General features: G+C 34.1%; 1 protein-coding gene across 1 annotated transcript in view; it reads right to left on the minus strand.

Moving 5' to 3' along the window:
* Positions 1–16,289, minus strand: part of LOC150095154 (protein CFDP2-like) — an 81,288-nt gene that overhangs the window by 5,496 nt on the left and 59,503 nt on the right. Inside the window, exon 2 of the mRNA XM_090411211.1 lies at positions 9,754–9,764. Coding sequence (XP_090267337.1) covers positions 9,754–9,764 — 11 coding nt within the window. The remainder of the gene's footprint in view (positions 1–9,753; positions 9,765–16,289) is intronic.

Genomic DNA, 16,289 nt, shown 5'->3' on the forward strand with positions numbered 1-16,289 from the left:
TCTATAACAATACCCAGATCTGCAAGCTAATTAGATACCTATTCCCCAATTAACATTAGCCTCCAGCCTTCTGATATACAGGTAGAATGAAACTTCCATTAAAGATACAGTGCAATAATAAAAACGGATCATAATAATAGTCATCCATACATTCATAACGTTGGTTTTCTCCTCTACTGTCTATCAGAAATACTCCACCCTAGAATAACGTTCTTATGTTTGATTAGTATACCAAAATAATTACATAAATAATTCTAGATTCTGTTCCGAAGAGGAAACGAAAAACAGATTCTCCCTCCCCCAACCTCCCGAAAATCAAATCAGAGTTGTTGTGATCCTGAAAAGCAGAGAGAGAGAGAGAGAGAGAGACGATTGAACATACGCAGTTCAATCGTCTTCACAAATACAATGTACTTGTACTTGACGTCCGGACCGTACAGGGGCGAATTCTCCATGCTTGCTATGCTAAACTCATTAATTGAGAAAGAAGTACTATTTATTTGTTAATAAATGCATGCATTTATAAGCATTCCATTTAGGCTTTTATCTTTGTAGACAGAAGACGTCTTAAGCTTGCGCGGCAATAATTGAGCGCTGCGTTGTGTATCGAAGGTCGATGCTTGCTCGTCTAATCAACCGAGCAAGCCAAGCTATCTTGGCTTGCTCAGTTGTAGGAGCTTACAGGTCCTCGCAGCAGCACTGTGATTTCATGCGCGCGCATAGCCATTTCGCTCCGTTCACGTCTTAAACACAAGGCCATACGCAGTCAAAGTAGCTCTAGCCGGTGAGCTTCAGCCAGCCTTTACAAGTGTGCGTGATGCTTGAGAAAATTAAGTTACGACCAACTTTTTATGACGAGGTTATTGACCAGTTCGTAAAGAAGAACCGTAAGGTAGAATTTGTATTCAAGTAGCTAAATTGAAAAAGATAGAATATCATTTGTAAAATAAATGTTGTATTTGTATGATTAAATGTACACAAATTTCTAAATATATTGTTTTAAATGGTCAGGGATTCATTATTCCGCTAATCAGACTTCAACCACACCTCTCACTCCCTGAATGATAACAAAAGCAAGCGTGGATTTCAAGACCAGCATTTGCACCTGGGACCGTAATGATAAACAACTGAATGTTTTCACATTGCTAACCGGTCACTGTTCCATGTCTTTCCTACACATACCGACCACTGAATTGGAAATTTTTATTTTATGCCGTGTTGGACCTTCTTTAGCGAATTACAACACATACTCGTTTGTGGTTTGGCATAGATTCCACAAGGTGTTGGATTGCATCGACGTCTACGACATATACCAGACGGTTCTTCAACTGTTTCAAATTTGATGGAAGAGGATTTTCTTCCCTGATCTTTTTTTTTTTTAATGTCCTATATGTTCTGAATGGGGTTCAGATCCGGACCTTGTGGTAGTCAAGGAAGATGGTGGAAGTCGCTGTCATACTCGCTGAACCACTGCTGAACAATTCTTGCTTCATATACTGACGTATTGTCGTCCATGAAACGACCGTCACCTGCTGGATAAAAAGTCAACATTGCAGGATGGACTTGGTCGGTAAGAGTGTTCAGATATTCCTTGGAGGTTCCAGTCACGGTGTTTCTGACACCACACTAGATGAACTTTCGAGTTCTTCGCAGAAATCATCAGTTTCCGTACAAGCATGTGACTGTGCACCCAGAAACAGAAGTTTCTGGGTGTACAAGCCTTCTCAAAACGACGGTGATTTCGTTCCTGACAGACTGTCTTAAGACCACATTTACGCTGCTTATACAAGATTTCAAAGTCGTGACTCCAGCCAGAGGGGGCATCCACAATAAATCCTTTATTGAACTCCAAAAGATCTTTTGTTTTTCCTATTGTGATCAATACTGTTGACGATTATTTACCAGAAGCAATCTTAACAATGGCAGCTCGTGGATTGAAATCGTGGGGGTGCTGCAACTTTCGAAATATACATACACGCTGTAAGTACAGTGCATACGTGTTTGGATAAAAATCAAAATGATGGTAAAAATTTAAAAAAAATTAAACATGAAAAAATATTGTTTATTATCGATAAAGTTATACAGTTTGGTATAATTCAAAATTACTAAAAAATAAAATGCTTTGCTTTAATTGTAATTAAAGGAATGGATTTACAATTTTTGGAAATTACAATTAAATCCTTTAATTGTAATGTCCGAATATTTAAAGAGACGGAGTAAACACGATAAGCACTACGAACACTCTACTACTGGCGCAAACTGCATATAAACAACAGTGGAACTGCGCGACGGACAGTGCCACATTACGCTAATAGCCCGCATCTCATTATGATGTGCATATGCTTGCACGCGTAGCAATATGGCGCTGTAGAAAACACAGTGCCGCTAGCGTTCTTCGCCCTCCTAAGTGCTACAAGATGGATTTTTATTATTTTTTATACAAATTAAGAGAATTCTATAGGATTGTTGATGATAAAATTATATATTACAAGCAAATATAAATAAATTAATAAATATATTTATATATCGAGAAAAATTGGGGGTGCTGCAGTTCCGCAGTGCCTATGCACGAGCCGCCCCTGAAACTTAAATAGTTGCGTAGAACACGTGGTGACGTACGTGACAAGTATTTTGCATACATGCTGCGTAAGCGGCGTTTATCTGCATAAATTCAATGGCCGGTATGTGCATTAGCACTGTTCAATAGCTAACTCATTGACACTGCTTCTTTCACTTTTTCATTCAAACTACGGCTGTTCTGAGAGCGATGAGATGATTAAGATGTCAAGTTGGTAAGAGGCGTTGCCGAATTGGGTCAGAATTAGAGAGTGGCAGGTTTAAGATAGCGCAGACTGCTAGGGTTTAATTTCAGGATTCAGCAGTGGAACCTAAAACTCGCCAAACCATTTTTGTGATGCGAGTGGTCAATTTGCTCGTTCTGCTGTCTGCTGTATTGTGTGTGGGCAACATTCATTTACATTTATTAAATGCAAAAACCATTTGAGATCATATCGATCCGAGCCGAACTACATTCACTGTATTCAAGGCCCTTACATTTTCAAACATATTGGAACTTATCCACTTGGAATGCGAGTTAAAAATGCATAAAATGATTACAAAAACGGGTAGTAATAATTGTAATAATGATGGGAATTGATCCAATTGATCCGAGTAAAATCAGACAAATGCAATTTAGCAAACAGCCGAGTTTATTCGTTAATTTGAGGTTGCGAATCCAAGGAAGGACTGAAGGGCAGAAAGAGCAGCTACATGATACACGCACACGCACGCACGCACACACACACACGAGAGAGAGAGAGAGAGAGAGAGAGAGAGACAAAAAGACTGATCATTATTTTTTCTTTCGTGAGGGGTTAGGAAAAAATGCTGACATTTCCAAAAAGAATGCCATTAAAGAACTACATTAATTAAAGAACTACTTTCAGCTAATTAAAGACAAATTTCAAAGCTTACTATTAAAGAACTTTAATAACTGTCATTAGTTTTACGTTTAACGGTTAAAGGAATATCGTTCCTCACCTCTAACCCATTACAGCCTTCCTACATCAGATGCAAACTGAGAATGGATACAACACGTCGTACTTCTATTGATTTCATCGTGTATGCATTTGTGGTATAAATAGATATCCCATCTTCTTTCATAGATGTCATTAATTATTTTCTTTGATTTTTTAATCAATGTACAGTGCTTAGTCGGAAAATTACAATTCCTATCTATATTATTAAGGCTGAATTTCATGTCACAGGAATTCTGCCAATGTTTCGAAGTGCTACCTGGGGTTGCTTGACGCCTCTCTTGCAACATTACTGTTGCCTCCATATTCAATGGTAAGGATAGAAGACTATGCACTCATATATATACATTCTCAACTAGCCGAGACTCTGACACTTATTAAGAAGTGTCAGATTCTCAATTTCTCAGTTGGATTTGGATATGGTGAGTAGAGTGACCGGCAAAGAGGGTAATTTGGATATCATTGTCGTACCAATGACAGACACATCCGACACGATGATTAAACTCATTATAATACTTAAAGAATCTATTGTATTCATGGTAGCAACGCCTCATTGTAATATATGGTGCGATATATATTATCTCAGCAGCCTAGCGTTTTAAGCAGTGGTGTAGAATACCCTCCCGATGAGTCTTTGAACTCGTTCCATAAGAGGTTTCACGTAATAATAATAATAACAATAAACTAACCAAATATAGGGATCTGGAGATTGAAATTCAACGACATTGAAACAAGAAAGAATTAAGTGTTCCAATTGTCCTGGGTGCGCTACTAGTAATAGCAAGAGTATTTATAAGACATCTGGAAAAGTTGAGCCTCCCAGGTATAACACGATCTCAACTCCAAAAAACGGCACTTTTAGGGAAGTCACATATTTTCCTACGATATCTAGTCGATTCCTAGGCCTTTGGATAAAGCCAGAATTGGACTCATTTGAAAGTCAACTAATCTGAACTTATGCAGCTAAACCTCAGATTTCCATGTGAAAATATTACCTTAAGAACATGATAAGACTGTCAAAGTTCATGTTTCGTCTGTGTGTGTGTGTGTGTGTGTGTGTGTGGATGGGGAGTGGAGACCATCAACTGTTCATCAAATAATTTCTCCCATCGACACTTCGTTCAAAAATGGAGAATGAAAGAATATTTTATGCCATTTGAAAAGACGGTAAGTGAACTGGTCTCATAAACGAAGAGAGTTCCCCCCCCCTCCTCCCGGAAACCGGATAGTATTTTTCCTCGAAAAAAGACAAATCGACTTGTAAACACATTACCCATTACGATGTGCTGTATTTATTTGTGATTAAATTCTCCTTGTGTAACATTTTTTGCAGTTTTTGTATTCATTTTTTCCAAGTTCAACTCACCTTTGGGAAGTATTGAAGGAAAACGTAGGACTAACATTAAAAAGATTATCAGACACAAGATGGAGCACTCACTATGAAGTAGCTTACTGCAAGATACAATATCGAAAAGTTAATTTTAAGTTTAGAAGCACTACCTGATTTTCTTGAAAATGAACGAGAAGGAATGGTGAATAGAGCAATCGAATATGCAACAACAAAATGCGATAAATTTGATATTCCCATAGAAAAAAAGGGGCAGAAAAAGGCTAAAAAGAAAAATGCCGGGAGAGTTGTTGAATGATGTTGGTTTTACACTTCAAGAGGAGGTGAGAAGATCAATGTTTGTGTGCCTCGATCGCTTTTTTGTGTAATTATGTAGCCGTAACAAAACAATGGATGAAATAATGACTATTTTTTGGGATTCTACAACCCAATATTTTAATAGATGGCACATGATGAATTTCAAAGCAAAGATATAATTCCTGGAATAAAAAGACTTCAGCGACATCTAACAGCTGTCAATATCAGCAAACAAGAAGTAGAAAAATGGACAGCGCTTCAATTATTACAGTTCACTGTAGAGTGGGATTTGTGGAATCCCTTCAAAATATTTCACGGTGTTTAAGATTTTTTTTAACTATTTGTGTATCAGTGGCTTCTTGTGAAAGTCTAACTTAAAATGAATAAAAAGTTACCTCCGGTCCAATATGACAGAAGACAAACTAAGTAATTTATCCATACTTTCTATAGAAAATAATTATGCCAGCAAGATAAACTTTGACAAAGTTATTGAACATTAGGTAAATGTCAAGAGCTGCAGAATGTAAAATAAAATGTGTTGAAAGTTAAAACAGATGTGTTTTTTTTTTTGGAGAGGGGAAGAGGGGGCCAAAAAAAAAAAAATGCCACCCAAGGTACCAAAGATTCTTGGTTTGCCAAAGTGTCTTAGGACCACAGTTACGCCTCTTAGACATGCATGCGGGTTATTTTTGCACTGATTAAACACCCGGGATATCTCACCTTTTGAGAAACTAGTCACCTCTGCTGTTTTCAAAATCCAGGCTCCAGCCAGACGGGCACCCACAATAAGTCCTTTGTCGACCTCCGAAAGATCCTTTGTTTGGTCCATTGTGATCGACACTGTTGACGATTACTGACGAGCAGCGCAGCATTCTTAAATAATTGCGTAGAGCACGTGGTGACGCAAGTGACCACGTGTGCAAACGTCACTTATGCATCGTAAATATTGTATATATACGATGCATAAGTGACGTTTAATACATCTGCGCTTAAAGGTTTTTAATTCACCAGTGAGTATGTATATGTATCGATAGAATTAGGCAAATAATTTACATATATATACATTTAGTGGAAAACGGGCTAGTTTGATATAAGACGTGATCCGGAATATTTAGTGTTACTTTAATTACTTAAAATATTTTTATAATCGGTATTCTATTTATTCAAGTTATAAGCGCATGTAGATAGCTATAATCAAATAATAAAAACAAATAAAAGTAAATAATCTAGCGTGTTTTATCCACCACCCCCCCCAAAAAAAAGAGTGGGTGCAGCTTCTTTACACCTAACTAATTTTTTGAAGATGTGAATAGCTAGCCTCCAAATTTTGGCCTCCACCGATAGCTGAACTCAATACATCACTGAATCAAGACTTTCATGGAAGAGAGAGAGAGAGAGAGAGTCGGACAAAAAAACTGCTAGTCTCGTGATCCTAAGTAGTATATATATTATGCCTAAAATAGTGTGAGTTCTATGTTCGATTTTTCGAGCTGCTGGGTTAAAAATCATAATTTATGGAAGACAAAACCTCTACTTTCCAAAGATCAACTAACTTGAGAACTGGTCGACGAAAGGCGTAGAAAAAAAATTAGATTAGTCGGTGATCAGAATCGAACCCATAACGATCTTTCATCTGATGGTCTAACACCAGGAAGGCAAACGCGATTAACGGCTACAGAGCCACCTAATAATAACTAGATGTAAAATCTGTCCATTTAAAACTCATCCTTTTTTTATGGGAAGTAGACCAAAATCCAGTGTGTCTTCTTAATTCCAATTCTTACAGAAACTGACCATTACATAGAAAAATATATAATTTTAAAGGTAAATTCTGCTAAAGGTTCATGGTATTTGATTGCATCTCCACAACAATTGTATTACAGAGAGAGAGAGAGAGAGAGAGAGAGAGAGAGAGAGAGAGAGAGAGAGAGAGAGAGAGAGAGAGAGAGAGAGAATATTGTTGGAATAAGAATTTTAAATGAAACACAAGTGCAAATCTCATTTCAAAGAAGGATAATAAATAAATAAATAAATGCGTATTGTCTCACGCACAGTACTAATTTTGTATGAATTAGAACTGACAGTAAAAACCTAGTCTGTTACTTTCATATCGCTTACCAATTGTATCCCTGAAGATGCCGATAGCAAAAATCGGTGAAACTAGTCGGATAATAAATATTACTCACTTGATTAACATTCCTAAAAAATGAGTTATTGTTTCTAATACAAGTAGTCAAGAAAAAAGTCACACAATAACTATTATTTTGTTATTGTGGATAGTCTCATTTTAAATACTTTTAGTGTTAAAAATGAAATCGTTTTAATACTTTTTTTGGGGGGGGGGGGGAAACAGTACCGCTTTAACACTTTTTATTATAGAGTAGTACCAAAAAAAAAAAAAAAAAAAAAGGAATTAGGGATTAGGATAATAATTTGTACGAATGCATGGACGTCCACACGTTCCGGCTTTTCAGGCCATATTTTGATTCTGCAAAGCTGTTCTCCCGAAAAAAAAAAAAATGAAATTGTTTAAAAACTTGATGTTTTGGAGTAATACAAAAAATAAGAAGTTCATTAAATATCGATTTACTTAATAATCAATCATATTTAAAATTCCACAACTTTGTTAATGGTTTGATGGTATTTTTTAAAGGTGATTCAACAACTTTTTCGAATCATATATATCTTCATCAGAAATCATGAACTAAATAGGTTAGTTTTGAAAAATTGGACAGATTTTATTATTTAAACTACAATTCCAACAGAAACATAATAACACGTAAATGTGTTTTCAGGTCGAATATTCCCCCACCTCCCCAAAAAAGCTGGACCTTTCATTAAAAAAAAAAGAAAAAAAGAAAGAAAGAAAAGGCTTGAAATGAAACCGAAAGCAGGATTTTCTTATATTTCGCAGCGTAGGCCGTGACTGTATTGCTGTTGTTGAATATACGGCCGGAACAACTGAGGATATTGCCCAATCAATGCATTATGTATTTTAAATGCTTGTGTTCCACTGGCTGGTTTGCAGGATATAAAGCCCGAATTTCCAGGAAGTTAAAAAAAATAAAATAAAATAAAGAAAATAAAATAAAGAAAACAAAAACTTCTGCATTCGTGTTAGACTGACTAATACGCTTTGCAGGATCTTCGCATTCGAAATGCAGCCTTCGTACTACAACTCGAAGAAGGATGGGACATTCCGATTGGAAAACGCCCTTCGTCGCGTCGAGAGGAATCTTCATACTTTTCATATGAAGGTGAGGTAGTCCATTGCATATGGTGGTAGCAGGGTTTTTTGCTTCCCGGAAATTCGGGGTTGGTTTCATCCCACATACAATAAAATCGGCCCTAGCACAGACGTAATTTACAGACAAAAATATTATTAGTGACGGTAGATGGCGCTGTGTGTATTTGAGGATTGTGTGTAAATCATGACGGTGCAGGTTTAATAATATTATTAAATCATAATATCTAAGAATATTATTAAGTCCATCCGAGGTAATAATAATATTCTGAACCGGACTATAAGTTCAGGTCTTTCCAAAGGATCTGGATGTATGCCAAACAAGCTTCCACCTTTGTGTGGTGGAAGCTTGTTTGAAAATAAAACAACCGAGGTGATAAAACGGAGAACATAAAAGTACGATAATTTATACACAGTCATAATAATTATCAAATAAATGCGATGAGAAATTTAATTTCAATTGTTAATAACAGTTAGATAAAGAAAATGTTACCGGGCTACTTAAGCTATTTGTTTGCATAACACTTTACAATCTGGTGTTATTTTGGCGTAATGTTTGAGTTATTTATTAAGCTTTACGTGGAGTCGTGCTCTTTTGTTGTTTTTTTTCCTTCGCCTCAATACTTTATAGTACTGATTTTATCCGCACAGATGTATTTAAAATTATTTAAAATTTATTCTGAAAATTTTGAACTTATATGTATATGTAAAAAGTATATGTATTATTACTAAAAAAATAAAATAAAATAAAACGCAAAAATTTATTCAATTAGTTTTAAGAAAATAAAACTTTAAACTGCTCAAAACTGAACTAAATTTTCAGGTTATTTATGTAATGATTTATTGATACGAAAGTTATGTATCAATAAATTAAAAATTTTGTATCAATACGATATTGCAAGTTAATGTCACATTAATGATATGTTCAGTTGCAAAATAAAATAAAAAATCACAACTAGAAATAGTTATTAATTTTTATGGCTATTTTTGTTCTAATTTTGTTTAAGGGGGTACTCCTAAACAAAAATAGGAAAAAACAGCCATAAAATTAATATTTATTTAGAGGAGTAACATGGAAATTTTTCCAGAAAGAATACCTATATAGAAATAGCTATATTATTTCTCTTCTATTATTGAAATATTTCTACATTATTTCTCTTCTATTATTGAAATATTTCTACATTATATTCAATTCATTAAAATGCATTACGCGTGACTAAGGAAATATCTGAAAATTATTTCTTTTTATTTATTTGTTTTTTCAGAATACAATGTTTTGCTACCTCCGAATACAGAAGTGCACTGATTTGACTTAAAAGGAAATTTACCGTGCTGCCATCTGAAGGCAAAAAGAAAAAAAAATTAAGTTTTTAAAATTATGCATTTTATAGCCATCAACATTCTACCCGATATCACTAGACCAAAAAAAGAAAAAAAAAGGATTTACTTTTTTTCTTGATAAATATTATATGATTATATTAAATGCATAGTTCCTCTAGTGAATTTCTGTTGAAGTGAAAAATAGTATAAATATTAATATTAATAATAAAATTATTAATTTAAATATAAACAAATTAAAATTACATATTCTTTAATTAAAAGAATTAATTAATTGCATATTAATGTCGGTAAGTTTTAACTTGAATTTGTGAAGTAGTTATAAAAAGTTTTGCACAGTTTATTTTATATATATTTTTTTAGCTTTCCTTGTCAAGTTATATAGGTTGATTAAAAAAAAAGCGTATATAAAAATTTCTAGAGTAAATAAGAATAGTGCTTGCATATGCTTTTTTCGGGTGATATATATCTAATTACACAAGGGAACAGACAGCTATAAAAATATGATTATTGTAAAACTTTGAAAATTGATTATGGCATTTCAGTAATAAGAAATTCAAGATTATAGTTTAAAAAGCGAAGGACTAATTCATTTTAATTTAGGTAATGAATATATAGAGAGAGATAGATGGCGCCTTTAATCTGAAAACCGCATTTTCTGAACACAATGAAAATACGAAAATGACGTTGCATCACTATTATACATCTATAAATAGAGAATATCGTTTGCTAGTTTCGCATTAGCAGAAATGTTTGCATTTTCACTAATAGAGATAGTTATTGATAAATATATTTATTTTCGAATATAAAAGAGAGAAAAAAAAATAAAAATAAGATAAATGAAGTAACACGTATGTATGCAGAGATAAAAATATCACATTTCTTCTTCTTCCACTTAATCTTTAAATCAGCATATTTCTCACCTTGACATCCACTTCGATGATGTCATGAAGTGCTTGTAAAATGACGCTATTATACCTTTAAAAAGCGTGACGTCAGGTTGTAGCCGGGCTCATCTTACTTAACTATGTACACGATGAATGCCTAGCTTGTGCCATTACTGGTGACCAAATATCATTTCCAGTTAAGAGTGTTCTTAAATTTCTAAACATCAACTATACCTGACATCAACTACAAATGAAGTGGATTTTTGTACTGTCATAGTTCAGTCTTTACCGACCTTGAAGCACAAAAGTATGTTATGATTGTAGAAAATTATATGGAAAATAATGATCGAATGAGGCACACACACACACGACATTACAATGATTAGAATCTCGGAATTCAACAATTTAAAACACAAAGAGATAAAAAATAAAATAAATAAACAGTCGAAAGGAAAGAAAGAAAAAATAAAAAAGCGACAAATTCCACAGATATTCATTACAGAATGGAGCTTGATATGTATAATTTCACACGTTAACAATTTCTTTGTTCTTTGAAAAGTCAATAAATATCTAGCGAGTTGGCTCATTGCCAACGAGAGAAACAACTATAAAACAAAGTTCACATTGCTTTTCTTTTGCCTGTGCTTTTCTATTTTTATTTTTATTTTTATTTATTTTTTTTTTAAATTCACGTTGTTCCCCCATCCCCAAACTGTAGATTCAGCATTTCTTTAAGTATTTCAGAGTCAGATTCAGATATGCGAAGAAAATACAGACCTTTCGTGTACGTATCATTATATAATTATGGCCGGCCATCCAATTTGTAATTTTGAAAAAAAAAAATAAATAAATAAATAAAAAATAAATAAAATAAGACTTTTATATGATTACTTATTTTATCCGTATTGCAGTTAAAAGAACAAATGGAGCATTTCCTTGGTTTGATCTCGTCATGACCAGAGGAATTTTTATATGGTCTTTTTCAATTCAAGGTGAGTTAGCTGATCTCATATGATGGAAACAGGCCCCCCCCCCCCAGAAACTCGAGTTTTTCATCCTTCATTTAGATACATCGGCCATACACGCAATTTACAGACAAAATGTACTATTAGTGGCAATAGATGGCGTTGTGTATAATTGATGGATTGCATCATATAAGGCTCTAAATGCCTTAGTAGCATAGGTATTGATAATGGCATTGTAAAGGCATTGACAATGATGAAGAATTGAGTATTGTGGACGGTGAGGTTTTGTGGAATGGAGTGCCCTCCTGCGATTAGTCCTTGAACTACTAAGAAGTACACGTAATAGTGATAATTGTAATTTTAACAAAACAAAATCGTATTTTAAAGTTACCATATTATGAAGTGAGTATTTTTGGTTGTTTTTCAATAACTTTTTTTAAAATGAATTATAGTTTAGAAGGAATAAAAATGCATTGCATTGAAATTTTCGACTTTAAGTAATATTCCTTTGTATAATAAACTGAATTCATTCATTTTTTTTTTTTTTAATATCAACATTTCCAAAGTCCCATCAATTTTAATGACCTCTACTATTAAAGGTTATTTAACTCGCAAGACAGGTTCGATTCTAGTCGCTAACTAAAGGTACATTTTCTAGGTTAATTTACTCCGCTAATTCGAGAGTTTCATGGAGAAGAACTTATTTTCCTTAAAATAAAAATTAAAAAAAAAATAATAACAACACCAATGTTAGGATTTAGGACCAGAGACAATGGTAACTGTCGGCTGTAGCCTTTTCTCTTCGATGGCAGTAACTTTACTGCCATCGAAGAGAAAAGGCTACAGCTTAGGCTTAGCTGTTTTGGCCAAGCATTCAACCCTTCTGCCTTCCCATTTCTAAATGTTAGGACTAAGAGTTCCACCGACCTCTTTAATGAATCAAGGAGGTTAGAGGATTTATTTATTTGTTTATTTTCGCTGTGTTGTTTCTAACACAAAACAAAAGCATCTAACAGTTTGTGATTTAATACTTTGATGATGTGTTTAATAATAATCAAATATTTTTTTCTTTTAATTTAATAGAGACCCTCTATAACGTAATCAGCATAGACGATACCAATTGTTGAAAAGATCTGGTTCGAATTTTGTCTAGGATGCGAATGCCTTTGATTTCTTGGTAATTTAGAGCTTCGCCCTAGGATTACATCATTCAAGGACAGACTAACCTCATGTACCGCTAAAATTATTAGTGATATATATAAGATGGCAGTAGAATAGTGACGGATAAAAGGTGAACGCAGCAACCTGATATGGATGTGCTTGGCAGTGCCGTAACGAGGGCATGGAGAAAGAGGCGCCCGCCACGGGCGCAACTAGGTTTGGGGGCGCAAAACGTAAAAAATGTAAAAAATAAAAATAATAAATAGATATAAAAGTCCGCTATTTTATATTGTATTTTTAAATTTCGGCAATACGCCGCTTTACACACACAAATTCTGCAACTCCTTTTGATAGGGTTAATAGTAAGTATTTAACATGTTGCATTTAGTAAAATTTCACTTGTTATATTTAAATTTTTCAAAATGTTTGTCATTTTTGAGTTAGGGGGTGCAAGTTAGACAATTGCCACAGGCGCTTCATACCCTCGTTACGCCCCTGGTACTTGGTCACCCAAGCACATCCATATTAAGCCAAAATGATTAACTTTATGAAGAGGCAAAGTCACTTTTTACTTCCTTTATAATGTTCGGTTGGAAAAGGCATCGGTCTGAATCCCAACTTGAGCGAGAGAAACTTTTGTAAGGAATTTTCAAGCCAGCTTCGTACTGAGAGCGAAGCTTTTTTTTAGATAAATGAGATTACTCTGAACTCTTTTTAAAACAAGCAGACTATATAATAAACTGAATTAGCAAACATAATACATTAGCCTCATAGTTCCAGTTAATCCCAATGCTACAAAAAAAAAATAAATAAATAAAATAAAATAAATAAATAAATAAATAAGGGAAAGAATACTGAATTAATCCTTTTCGATGTTCCGCCTTTCTACTGAAGACTGAGAACTTTTTTATTTTGTTTGCAAACAAGTGCTTGCACGACCCTCTCTTCAAATATATTTACAATAAGAAGAAGTAAATCACTTCTGGCAAAAGTGCCAAAAAATCTATAAATTGGTGGAGAACTCACGCATCACATCCTTTCTTACCCAAATATGAAAAGATGGATAAATCAGAAGCGGGGAAAAAAAAAATTCTAAAATGACGTCATTTGAAAATAATTTGTTGTGTACAGAAAGGAATCGTCTGGAGCAGCCTTTCCCAAATGGTAGGTCACGACCTGGCACCAGGTCACGAAAGCTAAATGCTGGGTCGCCTAAAAAAATTCTTGTTTTGTTTTTGGGTTTTATTTTTTTCACAAAACTCAAAAATACAAGTCAATAGCCTTTAATCGGGACTAATGAATAAATAATTTAATTAATAGAGACGAAAAACGCGCTCCGCCCGCGTTTACGTCGTTTACCGCGTCCATTTCACAATCTCTCTGTTCGCGGTAAAGTAGCTCAACTAATGGCGAGGCTGCGCTGCGGCAAACGCGCCACCAGCCGATTAGTTTGGCGGTCTGGTGTTTGTTTTACTCACCCGCTTCGTCCTCCCTCTGTTTGTTCAGTTTGCCTTAAGCATCGAGAGAGAGCGTATTTTTTTTTGTATTTACTGATTACGTGAACCTTGCCTCCAAACCTGAAGTTTCTAGTTAACAAACAACAGCATCACACTTCTCATTAATAAATTACTTGGCTTTGGTTTAATTTCTTTATATTTTTGTAAGAGTAAACGCTTCTTATTATAATAATAATAAATGAAAACTTTATCAACATTCAAGTCTGTTTTATTTTACCTATTGGCCATAAAAAATTTAAGTGGGTCACAAAGATGAAATATTAAAATCCGATGAAGTATTAAAACCGAGTCGCGGAAAAAAAAAGTTTGGGAAACCTTGGTCTGGAGCAGTAATTTTTTTTAATATTTAAAAAAAGTTTTTTTTATTATTTCTCAGATAAATTGTATACATTATAGGAACACAATTATGCATTACAAATACTTTCTCGTATATAAAGTTTTTTTTTAAATAATAATAATAACAATAACTGTTTACAACGTATATTATTATAAGTATACATAATGATGATTATTACAGATGTTTCTTTGCACTTTTACACTCTATATATACAATATCAATGGATATAATCACTCTATATTGCATACTACTACTACTGCTACTACTACTACTACTACTACTACTACTACTACTACTACTACTACTACTAATAATAATAATAAATATTGTTTATTATAATTGCGCGCCTGCGTAGAGCAGTTGGAAGAATGACGAGATAATGAATCGGCCTTTCGACTGGAAATAAGTCGGGTTCGATTCGTCTTTATATATTTGAAGATGAGTTGGTTGATCTCATGCCCAGGTGACAGATTTCTTTCCTCCGGGACAGTAAGGTTTTTTCATTCCATATACAGACAAATAGGCTAGCGACCGCAATCAACAGACAAAAATACTATTTGTGGGCGGCAGATGGAGGTGTGGAGAGTGCATTACTTGATGAGTAATGTACATGGTGAGGCCAAGAAGTGCCTGCGGAAAAGTAGTCTAAATCATTAAAATAGTGTATCTCAAAGTGTAGTATGCAGTCCGGTGCCAGTTCTGAGAAGAAATTAGACCTTAGAAAATTTTAAAAAATCAAATATTGCATGCGAGCTGCCGATTGGGAAATAAGTTTCGAAAGCATCATCTAACTATAAATTGCTTTGGCATAATTACTGCAGTGCATATCAATAGAGGGAAGTGAAAGTCAGCAAGGACATTTCCGTCTCACAGTTCATTGTTATATAATGTTGTACAGATAAAATGTACCCATTATATTTAGACCTAAATACGATCTGTTGTTTGTACTGCACCAAATACCCAACAATATTTTTGTCTGTTAATGGCGTCGGAAGAAGCGATTTGATTGAAGAAAAAATTTGCATCCCATGAGGCCAAATAACTTGCCCTTTACATGAAAAAAAAAAAAAACCATTGCTGTATAGAAGGCATATATATATAAAACTAATATACTATGAGAACATAGATAAAAATTAAATCCTTAATTATAAAAATTTATAATTAATATATAAATAACAAAAATAATATAAAACAAAGCATAATAAATAATTATAATTAATGGAATACAAAATAGACAAAATCTATTTTAAAGTAATAAAAAAAATATTATTTTATATGGGCATCTCCATGGATTCCTCAGACTCCTCGCAGGACGCCCACTAACATCAATATTAACCATAATATTTTTGTGTGAATGAATCGCCCATAAAGCCCTCACAATTAATTTGTCAATCCCCTCACACTACTCTTAAAGCAAAAAATATAGTCCTCACGCCCTTAGTAACTGTACGCTTGCTAATCCTATAAACCTCCTAAACAACTGTCTTAATCGTATTCTTCCCCCATCTCCTTATCCGCCTATCAACTAGCACTGTAATTATTATTATTATTATTATTATTATTACCACGGGCTACTCCAGGAGTCCTTAGACTCATCGAGGGAGGACCTAAACATCATGTTCACACAGCTGTTCAACATTCTCACAGTATCTATCATAC

The sequence above is a fragment of the Typopeltis vanoorti genome, chromosome 21 (genome assembly GCF_054136105.1).
Source record: "Typopeltis vanoorti isolate ZY-2024b chromosome 21, IOZ_Tvanoo_1.0, whole genome shotgun sequence".
NCBI lineage: Eukaryota > Metazoa > Arthropoda > Arachnida > Uropygi > Thelyphonidae > Typopeltis > Typopeltis vanoorti.